General features: G+C 47.2%; 1 protein-coding gene across 4 annotated transcripts; it reads left to right on the top strand.

Annotated features, from left to right (window-relative positions):
* The first annotated feature begins 57 nt into the window (after window positions 1–57).
* Window positions 58–25,997, top strand: ELMOD3 (ELMO domain containing 3). 4 transcript variants are annotated; one of them, XM_025453776.3, is made up of 13 exons: window positions 58–269; window positions 957–1,125; window positions 2,269–2,556; window positions 4,048–4,125; window positions 4,601–4,670; window positions 9,860–9,928; window positions 10,934–11,025; window positions 12,237–12,360; window positions 12,648–12,770; window positions 15,624–15,754; window positions 23,147–23,223; window positions 23,489–23,616; window positions 24,099–25,997. In XM_025453776.3, exons 3-13 carry the CDS (start codon window positions 2,503–2,505, stop codon window positions 24,299–24,301), a joined length of 1,149 nt encoding a protein of 382 aa, XP_025309561.1. In that variant the 5' UTR covers window positions 58–269; window positions 957–1,125; window positions 2,269–2,502; the 3' UTR covers window positions 24,302–25,997. The 4 variants fall into 4 exon arrangements, with proteins under 4 accessions (XP_025309561.1, XP_035556358.1, XP_035556360.1 ...); XM_035700465.2 differs by lacking the exon at window positions 957–1,125 and adding an exon at window positions 842–905; XM_035700467.2 differs by lacking the exons at window positions 58–269; window positions 957–1,125 and adding exons at window positions 839–905; window positions 9,594–9,754 and having other exon boundaries at window positions 2,269–2,395.
* Window positions 25,998–26,533: the final 536 nt, after the last annotated feature.

Genomic DNA, 26,533 nt, shown 5'->3' with positions numbered 1-26,533 from the left:
GGGCCGCCGGGAGGGGGCGCTGCGGGGCGGGAGGCGGCGCGGGGACGCGGTGCGCACGCGCGGGGAGGCGCGGCGGCGGCCTGAGCCCGACGCTGGGCCCGACGCTGGGCCCGGGAGTTCTGGGGCGAGGCTGGCGGGGCGCCCGCTCCGAGCGGGCGTTACGTGGAGATGGTCGCCCCGGGCCGAGGCGAGGCCGGGAGCTCCAAGCTAGAGAGAGGATCCCGCCCGGGGCCCAGAAGGGACTGCCGTGGCTCGCCCCGTGACCCGAGGCAAGTTGCTTACCGGTGCTCCGCCCGGAATCCACGCAGCCCCAGCCTGGAGTGAGGTTCCTGCCGAGACCCGCGCGTCGCGGCCGGCCAGCACCCCGGGGGCCAGTCCTTTCGCCCGCGGCCACGGCGCCCGCCCGGGACGGCGCTGCCTGCGCGAGGGCGGGGAGGGTCCTGGCGGCGCCCCCGAACCTCCGGCCGGGTCCCCGTGGCCCCTCCCCTCGGCGGGGGCAGTGGGGGCCGTGGGGACAGGGAGCGGCCCCGCGACGGGCCTGATGGAAGGGTCAGAGAAGGACTGTCAGGTCTCTGAGGGCATTCGCATTTAAACCAGGGACCCAGTTTCTGGATTGAATGCCTACTCGGTGAGTTGAGCTCCAGCAAGAGGTTTGAAAATCATACCCCTTATACTGTAGCTCCTTGCCTGAATACTTCATTTGAAAAGGACCCATCCTTTATGGGAAGGCCATTTCTTTGGGCCCGACTATAAGGAACTTGCCTAATGGGGGAAGTGACTTTATAACTTCCATTACTGGCTTATTTGATGAGTTTTTTGCTCTTTTCTTTCTCTGATACAGATAGGAAGTGTTCCTGTTGAAGTCCCCAGAGCTCCAGTAGTGCCAGGAACTGAGGCACTAGCAGGTGTGTAAAGCTGGTCATGCTACTACACTGCTTGATTTATTTTATACGCAGAAACAGAAGAGGCTTCCTGAGATCACTGGCGCCATACCTGCCTGTTGTCACCTTCCCAAGGTTGGCTGATGTGTGAATGTTTTGTTACGAAGGTCAAGGAGGAAGGAAAGAAAAGGGAACCAGATGCTGAGGTTCCAGAGGACACAGTGAGAGAGAGCTTGTTCCTGAGGTACCATGACCGAGGAGCACTGTCCTCCCCACTAAATTACAGTGACCCAAATGTCCAGCCCAATAGCCAGGAAATATTCCCATTCCGGGTGCTAGGAATCACTGCATCCTGCCACCTGACAAAGATTCCAGTTTGTTACTGGCAGCCAGTTCTTAAGGAATCCAGATCATGTTCCCACCGTTGTAGACTAACTCCAAAGATAGGCCACTCTCCTCCCTAAGTTACCCAAGTCTGTGAAACATGATGGTCAGTTGTGTATGGGCTGTTTACCTGCTTATGATCCAGACTTGTTATAACAGGTATCCATGATGTACATGATAAGTTAGGGACTTGTCCAGCCCTCCTCCCAAAGTGGCCTCGTATTGATGACTGTCTTAGAGTTAGCCAAACTGGCTAAACAGCTGCAACATGTGCAATATTGGTGTTCACTGTGAGGAAGGCTAGGCAATGTGTTGCATTTTTTATTTTCTATCATCCTAGGAACCAGGCCTAGTATTATAAGTCCAGACCCAATCTGTGTCTGATGCCTAAGCAAAGCCTGAGGACTTCAGCTAAGAACACCCATCAGGATGACGCCCATTAGCTTCATAACTTTGATAAGCTGCCCCCAGATCCCAGTGACTTCATTGTCAGAACCAGACCTCACCACTTAACAGTGGAGCCACTGTCCTCTGGATATTGAGAATCCAACCCAAAGAGGATTCCCCTTCTTTCCATCCAGTGGCATGGGTAGTAAGAGTTAGGCATTTGACTAAAGCAGCTGATTTATTCAGAATAAATTTACAGCTGCTTAAAGATTTTTATTTATTTTTCACGATTTATTTATTTATTTTTAGATAGAGCACGTGAGCAAGGGGAGGGGTAGAGGGAGGGAGATAAGCAGACTCCCCGCTGAACACGGAGCCCTACTTGACTGGGGGCTCCATCTCAGGAACCTGAGATCATGACCTGAGCTGAAATCAAGATCTGGATGCTCAACCTACTGAGCCACCAAGGTGCCCCTACTTAAAGATTTTTAAAGTCAGTTTTTCTTAACAGAGGCTTAACTGAATGATGAAACTAGTTTTCATTTGTAATGTGTGTGTGTGTGTGTGTGTGTGTGTGTGTTTTTGTTTTGTTTTGTTTTGTTTTGTTTTTTTACAGGGCTGAGACTTCAGAGACCTCAGGGATTCCATTTAGTACTCAGAAACCTTCGACACACCCTGGTGATGGCACATAGGGACTGTTTACTTACTCTTAGCCTGAATGACTGCCAAGGAAGAAGACAAAGGTAGAGCAATCGGACCTCTGGCTCTCCCCATACTTCTAATCTCAGAACATATTAAACTCCTTTCTGAGCCCAAGGATGAAGCTCACTTGAATAAATGACTTTGAGTCATGAATGAAAACTCTTGCTCTTTCCATAATGAGAGAGAATTAAGAGATGGACAGGTAAGCAAGCACTTCTATTTGAGAAGGAAGGTGTTTGAGATATATTATTATTAGTAATAACACAGAGGATACATCAAGAGAATGTGGAACTTTAAAATGTTTTGAGAAAACCCTCCTTATAATGCTTTTGTTCTATTAGGAGAAGCTTCTATTGATTCACCTCTGAGTCAGTTGCCTTTGCTGGTAGTTTATCTCCTTTTCTTTTTTTAGAAGATTTTTATTTGGGGTGCCTGGGTGGCTCAGTGGTTGAGTGTCTGTCTTCAGCTCAGGGTGTGATCCTGGGGTCCTGGGATTGAGTCCCACATCGGGCTCCCTGTATGTAAGTGGTGAAATAATGTATATACTCTGCCCTTTGCTTTTTCCACTTAATATATCATATGGATTATTCCATATTGTCCATAAAACACTTCCTTGGGGCACCTGGGTGACTCAGTTGGTTAAGCATCTGCCTTCAGCTCAAGTTGAGCCCCACGTTGGGCTCCCTACTAAGTGAGAAGGCTGCTTCTCCCTCCCCTCCTGTCTTGTACTGTCACTATCTCTGTCTATCTCTCAAATAAATAAATAAAATCTTTAAAAAAAAAAACACTTTCTTATTCTTTATGGCTATGTTGAAGCTCATTGAGTTAATATGCCCATTAGCGGGCATTCAGGGTTTTTTTTTAGCCTTTTGTTGCTATGACAACAGTCCTACCACAAATGATAAATTGGATAAATTCCCAGAATGCAATTGCAGGCCCAAAATGGGCAAAGGGTATATAATTTTATCAGATGTCAAGTTGTAGAGATCGGAACAGTTTACATTTCAGTGTGTTACAACACTTGGTTTTCTAGCCAACACAGCATGTTAGCACACTTTTTGATATTTGCTCATATAATAAGTAAAGACTATTATCTCAGAGTCATTTTATTTGACATGTCTCTTATTATAAGTAAGGTTGAGCATTTTTTGTTTGTTTCTGAGCAGTGCATGTTTCCTCTTCTGTCAGCTGTCCAAATCCATACATGCCTGTTTTTCTACTGGGTTGAGTTTCTTTTCCTGACTTCTAGGATTTTTTTTTTTTCAACATCTTAGGAAAGTTAGTTCTGTATTGATAATCTAAGTTGTAAAGTTGATCAGGTGTTTTTTGTTTTTTGTTTTGTTTTGTTTGTTTTTTTAAAGTTGGTCAAGTGGTTTTTAAAAGCATAATGGGCAAGGGTTTAGCTGAAAAGAAAGGCCAAAAGTAAAGAAACTGCCTCACTAAACTTTACTGACTCAGCTCCTGAGACCTTTCACAGAGCCAAGAAATATGAGATAACATTAAGCTTTTTGCAGTTTTCCTTATGACTAGATTAAACAAGTTTTCACTCACAGTATTCCTTATAGTTGAGTTCTTGAGATTTCATGTTTTTGTGTGTGTGTGGCTTTGGGAAAGGGAAAAGGTGTGACATTTAAGCTGTCAATGTCAGAGGACTGATCTGTGCCCAAGAAGCTGACCCTGCTTTGTCTTACAGGTTGAAAGTGTGTGTGCTGGGTGTCCTCCACCATATGACAAGGACAACAGTGCTCTTCGGGCTTTCAGAGGAATTCCTGTATGTATCACCCACACCCCAGTACCTCCTGCCAATGCAAGCTTTCGTTGCATGCTGCTCTGTGGTGCCAAACACCAAGGACTCAGGATGGCACTGACCCTGCCTCTAGGAGCTCACACTTAGGGGTGGAGTTGGGGGGCACAAACTTGCAAAACAACCTCCAGCTAGTAAGATAATTGCGGTAACGAAGCAGAATATAAAGTGCAGTGGGAATACCGAAGGCACACCACACCACAGTCTTAATTGAGTTGTGTGAATTTTTGTTTATTCTTCAGGGAGAGCATATGCTTGTCCCCGTGTCACCCAACTTGTACATCAGAGTTGGAGTTTTCAATGTGCCTGTCTTTAACACTGGTTTTAGTCAACCCATCCTTCTGACCAGTTCCAAGAACATTCTGTACAGTGGGTGGGGCATGTTTGTGTGGATGGGAGGGTATGGATTTGCCCTCACGCTGAAGGTCGGCTGCCCCTACAGATCTCAGAGTTGAAGAACCATGGCATCCTCCAGGCCCTGACAGCAGAAGTAAAAGGATGGGAGCCAGGTGGTAAGGTCCTCTTCAGAGCCCTTGGAGTCGGGGTGGGACCCAAGTCAGAGCTCCCCATTGTCTCCTTTTCATCATTTGAATTTCTCTCACTACTTATCCTATAGAATTTTACAAATTTATCATTCTTCAAGGAAAATTAGAATCAACAGTGGATTAGAAGTCAAAAGACTCGACTCCTAATCTAGTCCTGTGAGACACTTATTTATTATGTGCCCTTGGGCAAATCATATCTCTGTGTCTACAGTGGAGATATCAATGCCTTCTCTATCCTCAAAGGCATACTATAGGGATCCCTGGGTGGCGCAGCGGTTTAGTGCCTGCCTTTGGCCCAGGGCGTGATCCTGGAGACTCGGGATCGAGTCCCACGTCGGGCTCCCGGAGCATGGAGCCTGTTTCTCCCTCTGCCTGTGTCTCTGCCTTTCTCTCTCACTCTCTCTGTGACTATCATAAATAAATAAAAATACCTTTAAAAAAAAAAAAAAGGCATACTATAACAATGAAATGAGACAGTGTATGGGAAAAGGCTTTGAAAAAGTATCCTATTTTATCTGCTCTACATGATTCTTTCATATACTGTATATAAAGCTCATTTCACTTGCTAATTTATGACACAGAAAGGTCCACTTCACAGGTGAGAAGCACCAGTTCTGGAGTCCCATATCTCTGGTTTTTAAGTCCTGCCTCTCTGACCCACTAACTTGAGCAAGTTTCTTGGCCTTCTAACCCTTACTTACTTCATCTATAAAACAGAAAATATGTCAGAACCTGTGCGATGGGAATTGTGTAAGAATTAAATGAGCTAAGATAAAGTGCTTAGCACACAGACTGTAATCTGTAGTGAGTGCTTATTGCTACGTATTGTTATCTTTAAATTCTGCAAACTGAAAATGTAATCTCCACAAATATGGGGCTTGGTAAAAATATTCTTTTTTTTTTTTGTAAAAATATTCTAATGTAGAAAAATTATTTGGAGATCTATGAAATTTCTTCTAATAGAATTTGATCTTTGCTGTGTGGTGACAAACCTAACATTTATTAGAGATTTTGCCTTAAATGCCAAAATATTTTATATTTCAGTACAGCTAGCATTTATGTGCCAGATATTTTTTTTAAGATTTATTTATTTATTTGAGAGAGAGAGAGAGAGCAAGCAAGTGAGCATGCAGGGGTGAGGGGCAGAGGGAGAGGAAGAGACTCTCAAGCAGACTCCAAGATGAGTGCTTGCTGAGCCCATGCAGGGCTCAATATCACCACCTGAGATCATCACCTGAGCCAAAGTGAGATGCTTAACCCACTGAGCCACCCAGATGTCCCTATGCCACATATTTTTAATTATATTAAACAATTGGAGTTTTCTTCCATGTTGCTCTCAGCTCATTTAAATGGATGGGCTTGTGAGGCACTTGGCTGGCTCAGTTGGTGGAACATACAACTCTTGAGTTGGGGTTGTGAGTTCAAGCCCCATGTTAGGTGTAGAGATTATTATTTTTTTAAAGATTTATTTATTTATTTATTTATGAGAGACAGAGACATAGGCAGAGGGAGATGCAGGCTCCATGCAGGGAGCCTGATGTGGGACTTGATCCTGGATCCTGGGATCATGACCCAAGCCCGAGGCAGGCGCCCAACCACTGAGCCACCCAGGCATCCCGAGATTACTTTTTAAAAAAATAAAATCTTGGGATCCCTGGGTGACTCAGCAGTTTAGCACCTGCCTTTGGCCTGGGGTGTGATCCTGGAGTCCCAGGATCGAGTCCCACATCAGGCTCCCTGAGTAGAGCCTGCTTCTCCCTCAGCCTGTGTCTCTGCCTCTCTCTCTCTTTGTGTCTCTCATGAATAAATAAATAAAATCTTTTAAAAAATAAAATAAAATAAAACCTTTGAAACAGACACCTACGTGACTCAGTCAGTTAAGTGTCTGCCTTAGGCTGAGATCATGATCTCGGGGTCCTGGGATTGAGCCCCACATTGAGCTCTGTGCTCAGCAGGGAGTGTGCTTGAGATTCCCTCTCTCCCTCTCCCTGTTCTCCTCCCCCTGCTCATGCTATCTCCTCTCTCTCTCAAGTAAATAAATCTTTAAAAAAGAAAAGAGGAGTACTTGGGTGGCTCATTTGGTTACACATCTGCCTTTGGCTCAGGTCATGATCTCAGGGTCCTGGGATCAAGCCCTGCGATGGGCTCTGTGCTCCATGGGGAATTTACTTCTCCTTTTCCCTCTGCCCCTCCCTGCTGCCTGAGCTAGCTCTCTCTCTCTCTCTCTCTTTCTCTCTCTCACTCTCAAATAAATAAATAAAATAAAATAAAAAAACAAAACAATAAATAGGTTTTCTGGGTGGTATGGTGAGTTGAATATTGGGCTCTTAGTTTCTGCCCAGGTCCTGATCTCAGGGTTGTGAGATCTGACACACATTGGGCCCTGTGCTCTGCATGGAGTCTGCTTAAGACTATCTTTCCCTCTCTCCCTGCCTCTCTCCCCTCAAATAAATAAATATTTAAAAAATAAAATAAACATGTATATAGAGAGAGGTAGGTAGGTAGGTGGATAGACAGGCAGACTTACTAACTCAGTGATGCTGTTTTTCCTATAGATAAGTAGAAGAGAGGCCAAATAAAGGAGACAGTTGAAAAAGGAAGAAAAGTAAAGAACTGTGCTAATGTGAGCTGCATTTGCTATCCTGAAGATTTGTTTTGCCTCCACTTTTTTCTGTTAGGGGGAAATTAGTATTTATGTCAGGATCATCTTCAGATGAGTCTCCCTGGTTCCAAGAGGGAAGGGAAGAAGTGCTCTTGCTATGCCTTGGGCATTTGTCTCTAGTTTTTAGGTACCAGAATACAACTGCTAGTTGAGACCTTGTACTTCTGTTGACTAACCTATAGTCACAGCAGATTCCCAGATGCTGATGAGATTTCTGCTCTCAGCTCACAGCCTTCAGCCAGGGTGTTTGTAGGTGAAAGGTTAAGGGGTGCCTGGGTGGCTCAAGTCAGTTAAGTGGCTGACTTGATTTCAGCTCAGGCCGTGATCTCAAGGTCATAAGATGAAGCTCTGCATCCAGCTCCATGCTCAGCAGGAAGTCTGCTTGAGATTCTCTCTCCCTCTCCTCCCTGCCACTCCCCACCCCCCACTCTACCCCTGCTTATGCTCTCATTCCATCTGTCTAATAAATAAACAAATATTTAAAAAAGGAAAGCAGGGCTTCTGGATGGCTCATTTTGCTAAGCATCTGACTTCAGCTCAGGTCATGATCTCTGTTTCCTGGGATTGAACCCTGTAACAGCCTCCACAGTCAGCAGGCAGTATGCTTCTCTCTCTCCCTCTGCCCCTCCCCCTGCTCGTGCACTCTCTCTCTGAAATAAAATCTTAAAGAAAAAAAAAAAAGAAAAAGAAAAGTTTGACCAAGTAGCTTAAAATGAGGACCTGCAGGGTGAAGAGTCCGTGAAGCCAGGCATCAGTGAGGGTGAGGGATGATGCATCCCTCCTCAGGGCCATAATGAGCAGTCTCCCTGCTGCTGTTCCACTCTTCTCTTTATTCAGCCACTTTCTCCCTCCTTTTCATCTCCCAGGGAGATGAAAAGCACACTGGAAGGAAGTTTTATTTTCTTCACCATCTAAAGTCAAGCAGTCTGTATCCTGGTAAAGTTATCTAGTTTGAACCCTGAGGCTCGGGTCTCAGTCCACCCCAAACTGGAGCCGGCAAGATTGAATTTCCCAGAAGTCCAGACCCATGTCACCTCCTGCCATTACCCAGTGCTCTGCTGGACCCAAACCCAGGACTGTGTCTATGCCACTACCTAACACGTACTGAGGGTCATGTACCTGCTCCTCGCTTCCCCTCACCCCATCCCCAGAAGCTGAAGAGTTACATCATCTTCCAGCAGTTATGTAAGTGATGACACAGGGTTATGTACCTTGCTCACAGAAGTGCAGCTGGGGAACGCAGATAGGAAGTGCTCGCCAGCATTTGGCTCTGGAGTGTGCTCTCAGCAACAGCCCTCTATGGCTTCCCAGCAACTTTCTCTGCCTTCAGTTTCTGTTAGTCTTTTGAGTTTCTGGTAGGATTGGATTGGATTGGATTTCCAAGTATACTTTCAAAATAGTTTATTGCCCTGTGATAGCCTCAGTCAAGACTGCATGGCCCAGAGAGCTGCTCTCTCACTCTTACTACTGGGGCTGGAGACTAGGGGTCACGATTTGGGGTCTTAGACTGAAGTCTCCCTGTTTTTTTCATGATTTCTGATCTCCTCTCTAGCAAACGGGAAAAGCCAGCAACAGGAGTGTCACAGAGCTAGCCAGTGACAGCTGTGGTTTGGAGAAAGGGCTGTGTGGTGGCTATAGAGAACCCATCTTGCTGCTTTTTCTCTCCTGCTTTCCCCCCTTTCTGGTGCTTTCATTCATCCAGCAGAAATTTGTTGAACATCTACCCTGTGGCAGGCACCGTGTCAGGTTCTAGAGAACCCCGTCCCTGTATAGCTTCCAATGTGGTGGGAGAGATGCTTACAACACTGATGAGCCTGGGTGTTAGGGGCTCCCACTGCAGACCTAAGGAAGTCAGGGAAGACATCTGGGGGAGGAATGATGGCTGAGGTCACTGACAGATGAGAAGGAATGACAGCACAAAGGGTTCTGACTGAAAGTAAGGGTACCTGAGGTGACTGCGGGAGAGAGCAGTGTGAGCAAAGGCACGAAGGGGGGCTGCTGAGAGTTCAGGGAGTTCTGGGTGCCCTAGGGCACAGCTACAAACATAAGAAAGATCCAAACTGGGAAAGTATCTAGAGGTTGTGCTGGAGAGTTTGGGTTTTGGGGTTTTTTTTAAAAAGATTTTATTTATTTATTCATGAGAGACACAGAGAGGCAGAGACACAGGCAGAGGGAGAAGCAGGCTCCATGCGGGGAGCCTGTTATGGGACTCAATCCCAGGTCTACAGGATCACATCCTGGGCTGAAGGCCGCGCTGAACTGCTGAGCTACCTGGGCTGCCCATGTTTGGATTTGTCTGGAGAGTTATGGAGAATCCGTGGAGGGTTTAGAGCAGGGGATAACATCATATCTGCCTTTCCGAATAATCACTGGCAGCCATGTGGAGCAGGTATCTGAGGGCAGTGGGACCCAAGGTGGGCAGACAAGTGTGGGGCTGCAGTGGCAACCCAGATGTATGTAGTTCTCAGAGGCTCTCCTTTTCTCACTATTGCAGTTGTGAGTACAGAGGTGCTCAGAGCCCAGGAAGAATGGGAAGCTGTGGACAACATCCAGGCAGAGACAGGTAACCACAAGGATGGCGCTGACTCCACACAGCCCGGCTGCTAATAAAGACACCATGCACATATGCGAGTAACGTTTCTGTGACCATGGGATTAGGAAACAATTCCTGAGAGTTCTCATTTTAGCTCCCTGACATAGAATAAAATACATTTCCAAAGCCAAAGATGATGACATTCTACCTCTGGGGGAAATGGGAATGAATGCCATGGGGAAAAGGCTGCCATCTACTCAGACCCGAGAAAAGACAGGGAGGACTTGAGCCAGGGTCAGCCTCTGTAGGGTGATGAGGTTGGGTCGAAGGATGGAGGCAGGCAGCCAGGTTCCCTGTCCAAGGGTGGGCAGGTTGTTCACTATACAGAGAAGTCTCTGGAGATAGGGGCCATCTGTTGGAAGCTCTGAAGCCATCTGCTGAAAGGCTCTGAGGACTGGGTAAAAATTATCTCTCTCACTTCCTTTTCTAACGTGTTTGGGTGGAGCTATAGGCAGGTAGAACTCAGACCCATATCTAGCTCGAGCTCTCCTTGAGCACGTGGAAAGTCATTACGGTGGGCTGTGTCAGTCATCCCCAACATTGCTAACTGATGGAGAGGGGGTCATTCGTATGCAGGATGTGAGAAAGGGCGAAGTGGAAGTTAGGAAAGGCGCATAAACACCTTGGTATGCTCCTGTGTGGAGCTCCTACTCCAGGCAGTGACTTGCTTCCTCACAGAAGAGTGGAATGGGCCCTCCCCCCGCCCCTGCCCAGCAGATCTGTCCCTACTCACCCCTGAGGTGGGCCTAGCAAGCCTCTGAATAGCCCGGTCTAAAGGGGGGACCAGTCCAGCAGATAATGCCAGCCCCCTGAAGGTTTTAGTTGGTTGGAGGATTGGTTTTAGTTGTAGATACCTGATGTCTGCAACTGAAAGCCGGGTTTGGCTTAGAGCAACAGCCAGAAGGCCCTGAGTAAATGTTTGCTGACAGGATGACCACCATTATGAACCTGAGGGTGTCCTCCCTTTTGCCACAGGGATCCAGGCCAGCACAGACCAGCCTGGGCAGCTTATCTCCTTCAGTGAGGCCCTGCAGCATTTCCAGACTCTGGACCTCTCTTCCTTCAAGGTATGAAAGTAGGGAGGTTTGGGGTCCTAAGAGCCAGGTTTCTATCCCACCAGGTTAGGGCACTGGGCAAGCAAGGTAGAAGCTTCCAGCTGAGGACCCTACCTCACCTAAGAAATCTTGGAGCACGGAATCAGGGGTAGCCAAGGACTCATGCTTCATGCAGGACCCCAGTGGCCTTTGGGGACTGTGCCCCCAGAGCTCTTGTGGTCCTGTCACACAGAGGGCTATGTTGCTGCTCCCTCCTTTTCCCTCCTAGGGATGAGGAGGTTTGGAATCCAGTGCTAAATAGTTCCTTAGAGAAGTAAGGCATTCTGTCTAGAAAGCTGAGTAATGCATGGCCATTATAGGAAAATCATCCATTCCTTCAGGGAACCAGAAGTTATTGGGGAATTGTAAAGTTGGAAAAAAGAAGAAACATTGAGGAGAATAAAAGCTGGCAGGCTCTCTGGGGCATCTTGAGTGATGAGGAATAGTTTTAGAGGATTATGATTTCAGATCTTCAACCTAAAACCTGGTTCAAGAGAGGCTGAAAAGGTAAAAATCAAGTTGGCTTATAGGACCCAAAGAGCCAGAGGGTCCCAAAATCAGAATATTCTAAGACCTGCAGCAGTGGCCCTTGTGCAATTAAGTCAGCAGGACCTGGTTTAGGAGGTACTGGTTGTGGTATGGACAGAATGCTCCAGCAACCCATCAGGTATCCAGCTCCAAAAAAGTCCCCACTAAACTCCCCTCTCCATTAGCTCTCTCACCCTAAAAGTTAAGAGGACTGCTAGGCTCTATAATTTATGTCCTTTGCAGAGAGAGACGGACCTACAAAAGGTAAAGCAGCCCTGCTGGGAAACCTGGCCTGGCTTTTGTCAGACCAAAGTGGGGGTCCCTACGCCAGCCGTCTCTAGCCTCCTTGGCAGTCAATGGAATAGGTAGCTCTGGAGAAGCCCAAAGGAGCAAATGCCAACAACAGGCTAATAATGCCCATCCTTGGTGACATCTGTTTTCTACTTAGAAGAATCCTGGGAGCCAGAAGAGCCTGTCTCTAGAGATTGAGCAGGTGCTTCAGGGTTTTTACCCCCTTTCCCTGGCCCAGAGACCAGCCAATTAGTTTGGGGAGCTTTTTCTTTCTACTAGAACAGTCCCTTTACTGGTCCTGATGGTAAGTTCATTAAAGCAGGTGAACTCAGCCATCTGCCCATTGCCTGCAACTTCCTCCCCAGAAAAGAATCCAACCAACTATTCGAAGGACTGGGCTCGCTGCCCTCCGGCACTGCCTCTTCGGGCCTCCGAAGCTCCACCAGGGCCTCCGTGAAGAAAGGGACTTGGTCCTGACCATTGCTCAGTGTGAGTGCACAGGTGCTGCCATCAGGCAGGTGCTGCATATGTGGTCAAGCAAAGAGCACTGTTTGCCCACCCGTTGCTGAGGCTAAGCCAGAGGTCTTGCATGTACCGTGTTGGTGGGGAGAGTGGGAGCTGTGGGGTGAAAGTGTGGAAGTGTAACACAGTTACACTTGAGTGTACAGTCCAGATCTATCCTGTCTGAACCATTCTCTAAGAAACTCACAGTGCCCCCCCCCCCCCACCCAGGGAAGCGGGCAATCTGACAGAGTTGGGGTTGTGTTTTTGAACAGGTGGCCTGGACAGCCAAGACCCAATGCATGGCCGAGTCCTTCAGACCATCTACAAGAAGCTGACTGGCTCCAAGTTTGACTGTGCCCTCCATGGAGACCACTGGGAAGATCTGGGCTTTCAGGGTAAGAGGAATGGTTCATCTTCTTTCCTTGACATCTGAATCCAGGACTAGAGGAAGAGCACAGATAGTCCTCTTCCTGTCATGCCAGCACCCCCAAGGCAGGACATCCAGGGGAAGAGGGTACAGGAAATGCAAAGGCCCTAAGGTGAGCATCTTTACTGTGCTTGAGAAATAGCAAGGAGTGTGGCTGAAGTGGAAAGGTCTCTTGTGGCCTTATAGACAGTTGTAGGGCATTTACTCTAAGGGAGATGGAAAGCATCAGAGTGATAGGATTTGGAATCTGGCTTTTTCTTTTTCTTCATTCCTTTTAAGACAGATGAAAATTTTACTTTATGCTATTTTATTTTTTTAATCTTTTTTTTAAATTTTTATTTATTTATGATAGTCACAGAGAGAGAGAGAGAGAGAGGCAGAGACATAGGCAGAGGGAGAAGCAGGCTCCATGCACTGGGAGCCCGAAGTGGGACTCGATCCTGGGTCTCCAGGATCGCGCCCTGGGCCAAAGGCAGGTGCTAAACCACTGCACCACCCAGGGATCCCTGCTATTTTATTTTTTGAGTGAAACAAAGTCATTTCAGCTGTTTTGGGATTATGCTACTCTTTTTTCAAAATCATATCAAGTTACATTTATATGGAATAGGAAAATGTCCTCATTTAGAAAGGAAATTTCATGTACCTGTGATTAATTAGTCCATTTGTATTGACAGCATGTTTAAGTCCCTTCATTCCCCCCCTCATCTGTAATATAATTATCTTAAATATTTGTTCCATATGCAATGAAAATCATGTCAAGATTATGATTTTTATTTCATCCACCAAACAATTTTAAAAACTCAAGAGGAAGAGCAAAGCATTTACCCACATGCTTTCTCTTTCCTTTGATCTGTTTTCTTTTTTTGATACTCCGAGATGTCTTCTTTTATCATCTCCTTGCATTTTCAAGAACTTCCTTTAACTGTTTTTTGAAATAGTTCTACTGGTGATTAATTCTTTTAATTTTTGTCTGAGAATGTCTTGATCTCCCCTCCACTCGTCAAGGGTCGTTTCTCTGAACAGAGAATTCCAGGTTGACCATTCTTTCCCTGCAGCACTGCTACTTGCTTCTGGCTTCTGTGAGAAAGTTACTGCCAGTTGACTTCTTTCTCCCTGAAAGGCAATGAGTTGTTTCTCCATCTGTGCTTTTCAGATCCTTTTAGTTTGACTGTGCTATGTCTTAGTGTGGATTTCTTTGGGCTTATCCTGTTGGGTTTGCCTAGCTTCTTGAATCTATAGGTTTAGATCTTTTGCCAACTATGGTCCATTTTCAGCTGTTCTTCTATTACCTTTTTTTCCTTAATTCCAGTGTAGTTAGCATACAATGTTAAATTAGTGTCACATGGTTATGTAGTGATTCAGTAATCCCATACATCTCCTATTGCTCATCAGGATAAGTGTACTCTTAGCTCTTTACCTATTCCCCATCCACCCATCCGCCTCTCCTCTGGTAACCATCTGTTCTCTATAGCTAAGAATCTGTTTTTTGGTTTGTGTCTTTTTTTTCCCCTTTGTCCATTTGGTTTCTTTCTTAAATTCCACATATGAGTGAATACTTCATGTACTTTTCTCAGCCCCATACTTGTTCTTCTCTGTGGGACTCTGATGACACAGATGCTAGATCTGTGCTGTTCCACAGGTGAGAAGCTGTATTCATTTCTTTGGATCTCTGTTCTGTAACTCCTAGATCCCTAAGGCTCTGCTCGTTTTGTTTTGTTTTGTTTTCTCTCTGATGTTCAACAGATTGGATGATTTTTGTTGTTCCATCTTCAATTTCACTGATTCTTTCCTCTGTTGTTTCTGTGCTGCTGTTGAGCCCATCGAGTGAGTTTTTAATTTTATTTATATTTTTCAGTTGTTAAGTTTTTTATTTTGTTCCTTGTATCTGATATTTCTTTACTGATGTTCTATTTTTTCATTTTTTTCAAACTATTTATCAAAGGTATTTTTATGATAACTGCTCTAATAGTTTTCTAGTTTTCTATTGTTGCTGCAACAAATTAGCACAAATTTGGCATAGCTTGAAACAACACAAACTTATTAAAGTTAACTTATTTATTCAGGTAATCTCTGCACCCAACATGGAGCTCAAACTCATAACCCCGAGATCAAGCATCACATGTGCTTCTAGACTGAGTCAGCCAGGCACCACACAACACAAACTTATTATCATATAGCTCTGTACCTCAGGAGTCTGACACAGGTCTCACTGGAGTAAGATCAGTGTAGCAGCAGGGCTGCATTCCTTTTTGGAGACTCTAGGAAAGACTCCATTTCCTAGCCTTTTCTACTTTCTAGAGGCTGCCTCCACTCCTCCTCCTCCAAAGCCAGGAACATAGCATCTCCCTGAGCCTGGTTCTGTTGTCTCCTTCTCTGATTCTGTGTGTCTGCCTCCTCTCACTTTTAAGGACTCTTATGATATTGGGGCCACCCAGGGAATCCAGGATGATCTCTCTATCTGCTGATTGACAACCTTAATTCTACCTATGATTTTTTTTAAGATTTTTATTTATTTGACAGAGATAACAAGAGAGAGCATGAGCAGGGTAGAGGGGTACAGGAAAAAGGAGAAGCCGACTCCCTGCTCAGCATGCAGGGCTCAATCCCAAGACCCTGGAGAATCATGACCTGAACCAAAGGCAGACACTAAACAACTGAACCACCCAGGTGCCCCTCTACCTATGATCTTAATTTCCCCTTGCTATGCAATAAAATATACTCATAGGTTCTAAGAATTAGGACAAGGATATCTTTGGAGGGGCCATTATTCTGCCTATAACTCTGGCATTGCTCACTCTCCAGTTCCTTATCTCGGTTACAGGAGCAAATCCAGCCACAGACCTGAGGGGAGCAGGCTTCCTTGCCCTCCTGCACCTGCTGTACCTGGTGATGGACTCAAAGACCTTGCTGATGGCCCAGGAGATTTTCCGCCTGTCTCGTCACCATATCCAGGTGAGGTTTTGCTGGAAAGCCAGAGGAGAGGGCTGTGGAACCACGGTGGGTGCAGGGTGCTCCTGAGAAACCAGGAGGGCCTCACAGGAGGCTGTCTCTAGTTGCTCAGGGCTCTCAGGACAACTGAGGCAAACCAGGACCAGGCTTCCTCCGCTAGCCTGACCTGCGCTGGAATCTGAGCTCTACCACTCATTAGCCTCGGTCTCAAGCAAGTGCTTCAACTCCTCAGAGCCCTGGTTTTTTCATCTGTAGAATGGAAATCATGGACTGTTCAGCTGAACAATTAGGAAAATTAAATGAGATGTGTACAAAAGCAATAGGCACAGCTGTGATGTTAATGTGTCAACTCACTGTCCCCCCTGAGGATATCCCTTGAACAGTACTAGTAAGTTCTCCTAACCCTCAAGGAGAGTTAGCTTTTACGTGCCTATGAGGGTCAAATGACCCATGGTATTACTGACAGGCCAGAATTGGCTTCTGTAGCCCTCGGTCTGTCCAAGCCTTCTCTGGGGTTGGGTTTAATGGTTTTCCCAGGTAGTAAAAGTTGGTAGTCCCACCATTTTATTTTATTTTTTTTAAAGATTTTATTTATTTATTCGTAGACACAGAGAGAGAGAGGCAGAGACACAGGCAGAGGGAGAAGCAGGCTCTCCATGCAGGGAACCTGATGTGGGACTCGATCCCCGGTCTCCAGGATCACACCCTAGGCTGCAGGCGGCGCCAAACCGCTGCACCACTGGGGCTGCCCGTCCCACCATTTTAGAAAAATACATCTGCCCTGTTTCCTGCCATTCACCTATGCCACATGTATTGGACCTGGAATTCATCCACTAAACAAATTTCTATTCATTATTCCCTATGCTAGTTATTGTGCTTAGTGCTTAAGGATATACCAGTGAACAAAGGAAAGACCCTTCTATTTTTTTTTATTCATTTATTCATGAGAGAGAGAGAGAGAGAGAGAGAAAGGCAGAAGCAGGCTCCATGTAGGAAGCCCAATGCGGGACTTGATCCTGGGTCTACAGGATCAGGCCCTGGATTGAAGGTGGCACTAAACCACTGAGCCACCCAGCTGCCCTGCAAAGATCCTTCTAGCAGAGAAGACAAGGCAGTGAGGTTAACACATAAATTATAGAGTTCAAAAGTGGTAAGTGCTAAGGAGAAAAAACAAGTAGGGTATAATGTTAGGAGAATATGGGAAGTATTTTATGGGGCATTCTCATGCGAGAGTGGGTTAAACCAGACCTTGAAGGAGGTAAAGATGTTGGCCCAGTTGGTACCTGGGGGAGAGCATTCCACATGAGGAAGCAGCTAAAGCAAAGGTCCTGAGGAAGGAATGCATCTGGCACATGAAGGGGTAGGAGGGAACCTGCTGGAACCGAAGGAGCACAGCAGAGCAGTCCGAAGGGAGGTCCTACAGCTAACAGGGAGCAGATGACAGAGGGCCTGGTAAGCTATGATAAGGACTTTTGATTTCACTCACTCCCAGCTCTAATAGGAGAGGTCTGTCGTGGTGGGCTTGCCAGCCCTGGCCCCAGCAGCACCTCTCACACAACAGGAAGGTGGTGTGCCTAGATACTGCCTAAGGCAGAGGGGCCCAAGAATAAGTGGCTGCAGGTCACATCTGCAGCATTTTAATCAGGTCATTTTACCTGAGAGGGCTGGAGCTGATCAGGCCTGAGTTCCCAAAACAAACTGTTGCAGTAATGGTGTCATAGGCCGTGTTATGTAGTTCTCAGAATGTCCATTTCTTTCTTTGTAACATGGGAAAATAATTTCAACCCAGCAGAATTATTCTACATTGGAGATAAACTATGTGAAGTGCCAAATGCATTAGTCTTTTGGTGAGCATCAGTTATGAAAGTAATTTTTGATTTCCAATAGTAAAAATACAGCACACACACGACACAACCATTAGTAAGGTAGTTGCCTTATTTTAACTTTTTATTTATTTGTGTGTGTGTATGTGTGTGTACCTTAGGTAGATCTCTTTTTTTTTTTTTTTTTAATTTTTATTTATTTATGATAGTCACACACACACAGAGAGAGAGGCAGAGACATAGGCAGAGGGAGAAGCAGGCTCCATGCACCGGGAGCCTGATGTGGGATTCGATCCTGGGTCTCCAGGATCGCGCCTTGGGCCAAAGGCAGGCGCTAAACCGCTGTGCCACCCAGGGATCCCCAGATCTCTTTTTTAATCTAAAACTAATGGAATACAAAACAAATAGTCATACAGATCCTGCCACTGAGGCACTGTTTCATTTCTAAAGTCTACTCAGTATCTCTGTATCTTTTTGGGTAAAGCACCCATTAAATCTTAAGGCTTGGGGCACCTAAGTGGCTCAGTCGGTTAATCATCTGACTTTTGGTTTCAGTTCAGGTCACGATCTCAGGGTCATGAGATCAAGCCCTGCATCAAGCTCTGGGCTAACACAGAGCCTACTTCTCCCTCTCCCTCTACTCCTCCCCCTGCTTATGCTGTCTCTCTAAAATAAGTAAAATCTTTTTTAAAAATTTAAAAATAAGAAAAATAAATAAATCTTAAGGATTTACTTCACCTGTCTATTCCAGAAAACACTGGAGGAGGCAAGAATAGGACTTCATGAGCATCTGGTCTTAAGATATATTGGGCCCCCACAAGTTGAGAATGTGGGCATATTCTGTGGTCTTCACGATGCAGAGATGTCTGGGTTAGGTTTGAGAACTGTACCTGTTAGCCTCTGCAATGATGCAGTCTCTTGCAGCAGCACTGCTTCATTATAACAGACTCCCAGAAGTTGAGGAGTACCTCAACAATCCGGCCCCTCATTTTATTTATTTTTTTTTTTTTGAGATTTTATTTATTTATTTGAGAGAGAGAGGGAGAGCATGAGCATGAGCATGAATGGGGTGGTGGAGGAACAAAGGGAATGGGGGAAGCAGACTACCTGCTGAACCAGAGCCCAATAGGGGCTTTGGGCTGGCACCCCAGGACCCTGAGATCGTGATCTGAGCTGAAATCAGACGCTTCCCCAACTGAGCCCCCGAGGTGTCCCCAGCCCCTCATTTTAGATAGAAGCCTAGAGAAGGAAAATGACTTGTTGAAGATCCCACAACTAACCGGTATTTCCTATAGGTCATCTCTGACCTCAATGTCTCCCTTCTTGTGATTTATGAAGGCTCTCTAATAAGAGTTTCCTACAGAAATATGGAAGCCAGGGTAGAGGGTTATTACCAACTCAGAATTCCTCATTTGTTTTCAAGGACGGGCTTGAATGAGGGGAGGGAGTAGGCCATTCAGACATCAAGGAGCATCCCAGACATAGGGAGCAGCAGGATGAGAGAGGAAGTACTGGGAACTTGATGGGCAGAGACCCAGACTGACTACTTTGACCAGTCTGTTTCTCATCCCTTCACCTGCTGGCCTCCGTGGGATTTACTGGGGATTTATATTTACTTCACAACATGCATGTCAGACAATAAGATGGAATAGCAGCTTAACCTAATAAAGTAAGAGGGTTGGCACAGGCATCAGGAAGCTAGATGTAAGTTCCATGTGCGGTATTATTATAGAGCTATAATTTGAGACAAGTCACTTACCCTCTCTGGGCCTTAGTTTGCTCTTACATGAAATAAGGACTTGGCCTAAACAACTCTAAGATCCCTTCTAGATTTATTTTATAGTTCCTTGAACTATAAGCAATTCCAAGATTTTAAAGCAAACTTGACCTCAAGCCCTTATGAATCTTGAAAGCACCATTTTCCAGGAGGCTTGTCTGAGGTCAGAGTAGCAGCTGGGGGATACAGCCCTGCCAGCAACCAGTCCTGTTCTCTCCTAAGGGGAGAACTAAAAGTTCTAGGCCCCATGGTAGCTAAAGGCCAAAAAATATGATTGCCAGAGCAGACTGCCACAAATGCCAGCAATGGGGAAGTGCTTAGCCCACGCCATGCTGAGAAGTGGTGTCGTAACACAGACACAGGTGCAGGACACATCAGGCTCCTTGCTGGCAGGCGAGGAAGCACCTTACTCATATTCACACTTCTATAGCCTTCTGTGCAGTTTCCATCCATTGTTTCATTCCACCAACGTGGCAGGCTGGCAAAGACATAAAGCAGCAAATGGTCCTTTAATCTGTTTTCCAGCAAAGTTATGTGAGGGTCAGAGTTATACAGCTAGTGAGTAGCTAGGCCAGGACCCACGTTCTGACAGCTGGCCTCGCAGTGGGCTCCTCACAGCAGTGGTTGTCAGCCAGCAACCGACTTCAGAGTCCCCTGAGGGGATGCAGATGCCCCCGCCCCCTCCACTGGGTTGAACCTCCAAAGAGGGGCGGGGGGGAAAGGTCAGCAACCACTATGAAAGAGGATCCAGTCTTCCTTGCTTCAGAGTTCAAAGATGGTTAAGCCTGAATGTGAGGGATGAAGAAAAATGGAAAGTCAGAACTGTCCGGGTCTGGTGTCCTCTGCTGTCCCTTGGTCAGTTCCCTAAACACAACCTCTAGAGGGTATTTCAGTTCCCCGCAACACTTTTCAGGGCCAAGGGACCTGCTGAAGAAAAGGAGACACGTAAATCTGAATTCCAGTTTTTCACTACTTTTTAGTAAGTGGGCTTGGTAAAGATGTACCCGAGAACGAGCAAACGCTAGTTTAGATCCTCTGTTAATTATGTCGCTACCGTATTCTTGTTCCCATATTTATTTTTAGACTGAAAAAAGGCAACGGAGGGGGCAATCTTATACAAGGGATAAGTGGTAGGTAGGCAGACCGTGAAGGTGTAAATGTGTTGCTGCTGACCTCAGCCACTCATGCTGAGGCAAGAATAATGATGGTAACAGTTGTTAGCACCTCCTTGGGCCAGCACTGGCCTTAGTATCTTGCATTTGCGATCTAAATGATTTCTGACAGTTACTCTGTGAGTGGGTCCTGAGATAAGAGAAAATGTGAACTGTAGGTAATAAAACCTCACTTGTAGAGTGTTTATGATGCTAGTGACTTGCCTCCACCCAGCATGGCACTTGTGTCAGGGTCCCCAGGACCACCCCCAGGTTGATGATTCACTGGGAGGACTCATGGGATTTGGCCTATAGTCATACTCAAAGCTATGATTTAGTCCAGCAAAAGCAAAACCAGCAAAGGGAAAGAGTGGATGGGACAAATCCATAGGAAATCAGGAATAGGCTTCCTTCCAAGAGTCCTCTCCCAGTAGAGTCACACAGAGCACACTTAATTCCTCTAGCATGGAATTGTGCAGCATGGGAAATGTTGCCAACCAGGGGAGCTTGCTATAGAGAGATTCAGTCCCCAAGGTTTTTATGGGGGCCAGCCGTGCAGACACCATCTGTGTAGCACATACCAAAATTCCAGAATCACGGAGAAAAAGCAGAGGTATTCAGCATAAACCATATTGTTTGTACAAACAGCTTAGGCGCATGAGTCATTCTGATGAAATGGTAGGAATCCTCTCAAAATCCAGGTTCCCAGCTACCAGCGAAAGGCCACCCTTGTAAGCAGACATTTCTAAGGACAGCAGTCTCAGGCCTGTGCGTTAACTCTTCCCTGCACAGCACTCAAAGATACTTCCTTTTTGGTTTCAAGAAACAGGAAAGCTAAGTCTCATAGAGTTCAGGTAGCTGTCCTAAGGATACAAAGCCAGTAGGTGGCCAGGCCAAGATCTGGAACCCAGATGTCACGGAAGACCAGGAAAAAAATCTTTGTGGAGCCAGAAGACCCTGGATGGTTCAGTGCTGTCAGACAGAACTTTGCAATGAAGACAATGTAATGTATCAGTCCTGTTCAATATAGTAGCTACTAAGTACATGTGGCTATTGAGCACTTGAAATATGGCTAATAGGACTAAGGACTTGAGGTTTTTTTCAACTTGGAATTGAATTTTTAATTTTGTTTAATATTTATTTATTTATTTATTTATTTATTATTTATTTATTTATTTATTTATTTATTTAAGAGAGGGAGCACAACTGGAGGTAGGTAGGGAAGGGACAAAGGGAGAGAGAGAAGCAGACTCTCCACTGAGCCTGACAATGGACTTCATCCCAGGACCTCAGAATCATGACCTAAGCCAAAGGCAGATGCTTAACTGACTGAGCCACCCAGGTACCCTAGTGTTTACTTTTTAATAAATTTAAACTTAAATAGTTCTATGAGGCTACTTGCTATCATACTGGACAGCGTAGTTCAGCATCATAATGTAATAGCTTTTTCTTCCTAGGGGAAGCATGTGAGATAAATAGACTTTGGCTCTTGTTCTAAACTAATGAGTGCACTGATCTGTGTGTCCCTCTCGGTGGCTGTGCTTGGGTATGTGCTTGGGAAACTAACATGTAATATATGGAAATACCCTGGGAAAAAAAAAACCGTTTTCATTTTCTTAGTTTTTTTTGTTATTAAAGAATAGGAAGGATGGGGCACCTGGGTGGCTCGGTTGGTTTAGCATCTGACTGTTGGTCTCAGCTCCGGTCTTGATCTCAGGGTGGTGAGTTCGAGCCCTGAATTGGGCTCCACACTGGGCAAAGGAGCTTGCCTCTCCAAAAATAAAGCATTAAGGTAGACCCCACAGGGGATTCTGAGGCCCCTCCTAGTTGAAGCAGCCCTGCCGAACCCCATGCTGCCCCCTCTCTGATCTGCACAGCTAGTTCTCAGGCCTGTTATTGACAAATGGGGTGTGCCAGCAACTCAGGCTGACTTTCTACCTACTTTCTACCTTTGCTGTCTCTACTTTTGAATCAAGTGCTTATGAGCAGTCAAATAAGAAGCCTAGAAAAGAGATTGTAGGAGACTGTATGGTTAGATAACTGAGCCTCATCCCTCCTGTGTTCAATCTGACCCCAGGGGGTGGTGTGGTCCTTGGGCAACACCGTGGTGGGTCTGGTGAATGAAGACCAAGGAGAACCTATGGGTCGGGAGGTGAAGAGGATGGAGAGCTAGCACACAGATTATGCCTGCTGGCACACAGGTGAATTATCCTTAGTTGGAATCCTGGTTCCAGTGCCTCAGGAAGATCATTTCAGGTCACTGAGTCCCAGCTTCCTCATCTGTGAAATGGCAGGATTATTACAAAAATCAAGTATAAGCAGGGCAGCCCTGGTGGCGCAGCAGTTTGATGCCACCTGCAGCCCGGGGTGTGATCCTGGAGACCCGGGATCGAGTCCCACATCGGGCTCCCCGCATGGAGTCTGCTTCTCCCTCTGCCTGTGTCTCTACCTCTCTCTCTCCGTGTCTCTCATGAATGAATAAATAAAATCTTTAAAAAAAAAAAAAAGTATAAGCATCAGATGTCAGCTGCTGCCTCTGGGCCGTGGCAGCCACTGCTGCCAGCAGCCCTGCTGAGTTGTGGATGACGGGCCCCAGAGGGCCAGAGCCTGGGCTGCCACTGACCCTGTGCCTGCTCCATTCCAGCAATTCCCTTTCTGTTTGATGTCTGTGAATATCACCCGCATCGCAATCCAGGCATTAAGGGAGGAGTGCCTCTCCAGGTGAGTCCCCACACTGTTCACACCCGGCTGCAGGTTAGCTGACCCAGCAGAGCCTGGTTCCCTCCCGCCCCTGCCCTATTCTCGCAACTCTCTCCAGAGACCTGCAGCTCCCCGGGAAGCCCTTGCACCCGTCTCACAACCCTGCCTCGGAGGTGAAGGCTGCCTGGGGCATGGCTCCCTGGGGGAATCGGGCTGGCAGAGGCACCCAGCTGTCAGCCTTTGTTCCCTTCTGAGTGCACCACCCCCCCCCCCCCTTGTGCTATAGGGAGTGTAACCGGCAGCAAAAGGTGATCCCAGTGGTGAATAGCTTCTATGCCGCCACCTTCCTTCGCCTCGCACACGTCTGGAGGACACAGCAGAAGACCATCGCTGACTCTGGATTTGTCCTCAAAGGTGTGCTCTTCTGGGAGAGGCCTGAACTAGTGTCCCCAGGTTCAGGGACACTAAGGTGGTTGCTAGACTCATTTAGGCTGCAATTCTCTTCCTCCAAACCCCCTACTCTTACTTCCTCAAGCTCCAGATTCTCAAAGTCTCCCATCAGCCCACCCTCTGGCTTCTGCTAGTTCTCCTTTCTCTGCTACCTCTCTTTACTGGCCTCAGAGCTTCGGTGACCATGTTTTCTGAATCAAAAACTGGGTCCAACAGTTGGACTGACCATTCAAAGTTGAGATTGTTCTGGTCAAGGTAGAATGTGTGGTTGCTGTGGCTTTATCTGGTTCATCTTCCTTCTCTGGTGAGCTCTCTACCTTAGAAGACCCCTTCACCCTTCTTTCCACAGAGTCTGGGTTGGGGGTGCTCCCTAGAGCTGCTGGGCCTGGACTGGTATGTATTCCAACGCCCCTTCAAGCCTTTAGTTCTCCAATCCTCTGTTCCAGACTTGGAAGTGTTGGCCAAGAAGAGCCCAAGGCGGCTACTCAAGACCCTGGAAATCTACCTGGCTGGAGTGTCAAAGGGACAGGCCTCATTGTTGGGACCACAGAAGTCCTGTGGGACACAAGCCCCTCACTCCAAGGATCTCACCTTCACAGGAGTGTGTGACCTGCCACCACATTCATCTGAAGGCACATGGCTGATCTGACTAACCCAAGGCTGACAGACTTGAAGGCTGGGCCACAGGGGCTTTGGGAGGGTATGTGGCGCATTATGCCAAGCATACCCCGGTGGGCCTGGCCAGGGAAGCCAAGGGCCCTCACTCACGTGAGATAGTAGGGATAGTTAGACTCACCCCACTCCCCACAGACCTGCCTCCAGAGCAAGAATTTGCATAACTGGAGATGAGCTAGTGGAGAGTTGGTTTTCAGGAAATCTCAGTGAGCGAATGGATCATGAGGTGGGAAAACCCTGCCTGGATATTCCATGTATCCCCACACTGAACGGTATTCCCATGCGGAGGTGCCAGAATTCTGACTCCCTGGGCAACAGGGCTCTCAGGCCCTGAGTGTCCATGGGATAGGGACCCTGTAGCTAGAATTTGAAGAGAGAATGTAGCAGCGGCAGCAGCCAACAGGAGGCAGCAAGAACCAGGGCAAGAGGCCTTCTCTCCATCCTCTGCCAGGCTGGTATCCAGGCCCTTCTGGGGATTCTGGTCTTGACTTACCCACCCTCACCTCTCCGCATCCGTCCGCTGTTTATGATACAGAACCAGCTTTCTGGTAGGTGGCACCCCTGGCACCCCTCCCAGCTGCCCCCCAGCTGGGCACCCCCCTACTACACAGCACCCACCCTGTGGAGGTGTACCAGTTCCTGACAGGGATGGTTTGCTGGCCTGGCTGAAGGAAGGAGGAAATTCACACACCAGCAGTTTTTGAATAAAAGAATTGTTCTAGGCCAAGGGCCCCAAGTGTTTTCCTCCAAGATAAGCCTTGCGCCTTCCTGTGGTCCTGTTCCAGGCCATGGTGAGAGCCAGGGGCTCCAGGAGAGAAGGTTTCTCTGCCCTGGCCAGACTCCACTGAGCGTATATGGTGTCCATCCTGTACTTAGAGGCCTAGAGACTCCTTGTACACTTGAGCCAGGGGGCAGGGTGGCCCGAGCTCTTGTTAACATTGCTGTGAGACCTCCACATGTTTTTCCTACATTCTCTTCAGGAGAAGCTGGTAGCTCTGTTCTCCATTCCTCCAGGCCAAGGTATCCTGAGCTGGGGAGCACGGGGCAGGCGAGACCCCATAACACCGCTCTCCTGTCCGTACTCCCTCAAGGAGACCCATGGAAGACCATGGTCTCACCCCTGCACGTTTCTCCAAATCTAACCCACTGGAGCTGGGGTGCATCACAGAGGTAGAAATGGCAGCCAGCCACCCAGGTTGGCAGAGCACACCCCGCCGCGGTTAGCAAGATGCTTCAAGGGTGGGACTGGTAGCAGACCAATTTGCCTTGTGCCATCTTGGCCCAACCTGAACCAATCCTTTGTTTGCTTCACCTCCAGTCTGGGTGTTTAGCAGGCCTGTAAGGGTGGCCAATTGCTTACTGAGCTTGGTGGGGCTGGAACGCAGAAAGGCTACAGCTCAGCCTCCACTTCGGAGCATCAGTTCCGTAGTTCTTCTCCTGCAGATTCCCTCCGCTTGCTCTTGGGCCAGAAGGCTAACTCAGAAGACCTGACGGTGAATGCCCAGCCTGCATCATGGCCAGGGACCCGTCCATGCAGGCTTCTAGCTGGAGGGGAGGCCAGTGGCCTCTGCAAGAGCCCTTTTGAACCAAGTCACTCCCATGTAATGTCTCCAGAGTGCTCAGCTTGAGACCTTGTGAATAACCAACAATACAGTCGCCATGGAGTTGTATGAAGTTGGTTCTGTTGGGGAAGGGGGAGGGGAGCCGAAACCCTTTGAAAGTAGATGCAAAAATCTTAACCTGTACATTTTTCTTAGGAAGGGCCTACCTAGGCCTTCCACGGGAGATGTAAAATACTTCACAACCCTAAAAAAGTCAGAACTATGGATGTGGTGCAGCCCTTACTCACTCTCCTTTACAACCATCCGTGGCACATGCTGTCTCTAGGCTGTCACGTAGGCCACTGGACAGCTCTGCAGAGACGGCCTGGGGGATATGTAGAGGAGGGCATGTTCCCGTGCTGCTTTGCACAAAATCAAGATGAACTTGGAATTAATTTGGGATGGGAGAATCCAGCCCATCAGAGCTCAGAAGCCCTTGGGGTGCTGACACGGAAGTGGGTCAGGACAGTCGTAGCTTAAGGTGCTGCCCTTGGGGTGCTGGCACGGGAGTGGGTCAGGACAGCCACTGCTCTCCCTGCCTCGTGAACTGCCAGACTGCCTCAGCCTTGCTCCTGCCCCTGGATCCTGCACTCCAGGTGGGAGCG

Source organism: Canis lupus, chromosome 17 (genome assembly GCF_003254725.2).
Source record: "Canis lupus dingo isolate Sandy chromosome 17, ASM325472v2, whole genome shotgun sequence".
Classification (NCBI taxonomy): Eukaryota; Metazoa; Chordata; class Mammalia; order Carnivora; family Canidae; genus Canis; species Canis lupus.
Note: the sequence above shows the minus strand (reverse complement) of the source record. Positions and strands in the feature narration are given on the sequence as shown.

What these genes read in the sequence shown, in the direction of transcription:
- ELMOD3 (XM_025453776.3), top strand. Translation starts at nt 2,503, where the DNA reads ATGAATGAAAACTCTTGCTCTTTCCATAATGAGAGAGAATTAAGAGAT. An exon ending in GAGAATTAAGAGATGGACAG is followed by an intron (nt 2,557 to 4,047) that starts GTAAGCAAGCAC and finishes TTTGTCTTACAG; the next exon opens with GTTGAAAGTGTGTGTGCTGG. An exon ending in GGGCTTTCAGAGGAATTCCT is followed by an intron (nt 4,126 to 4,600) that starts GTATGTATCACC and finishes CTGCCCCTACAG; the next exon opens with ATCTCAGAGTTGAAGAACCA.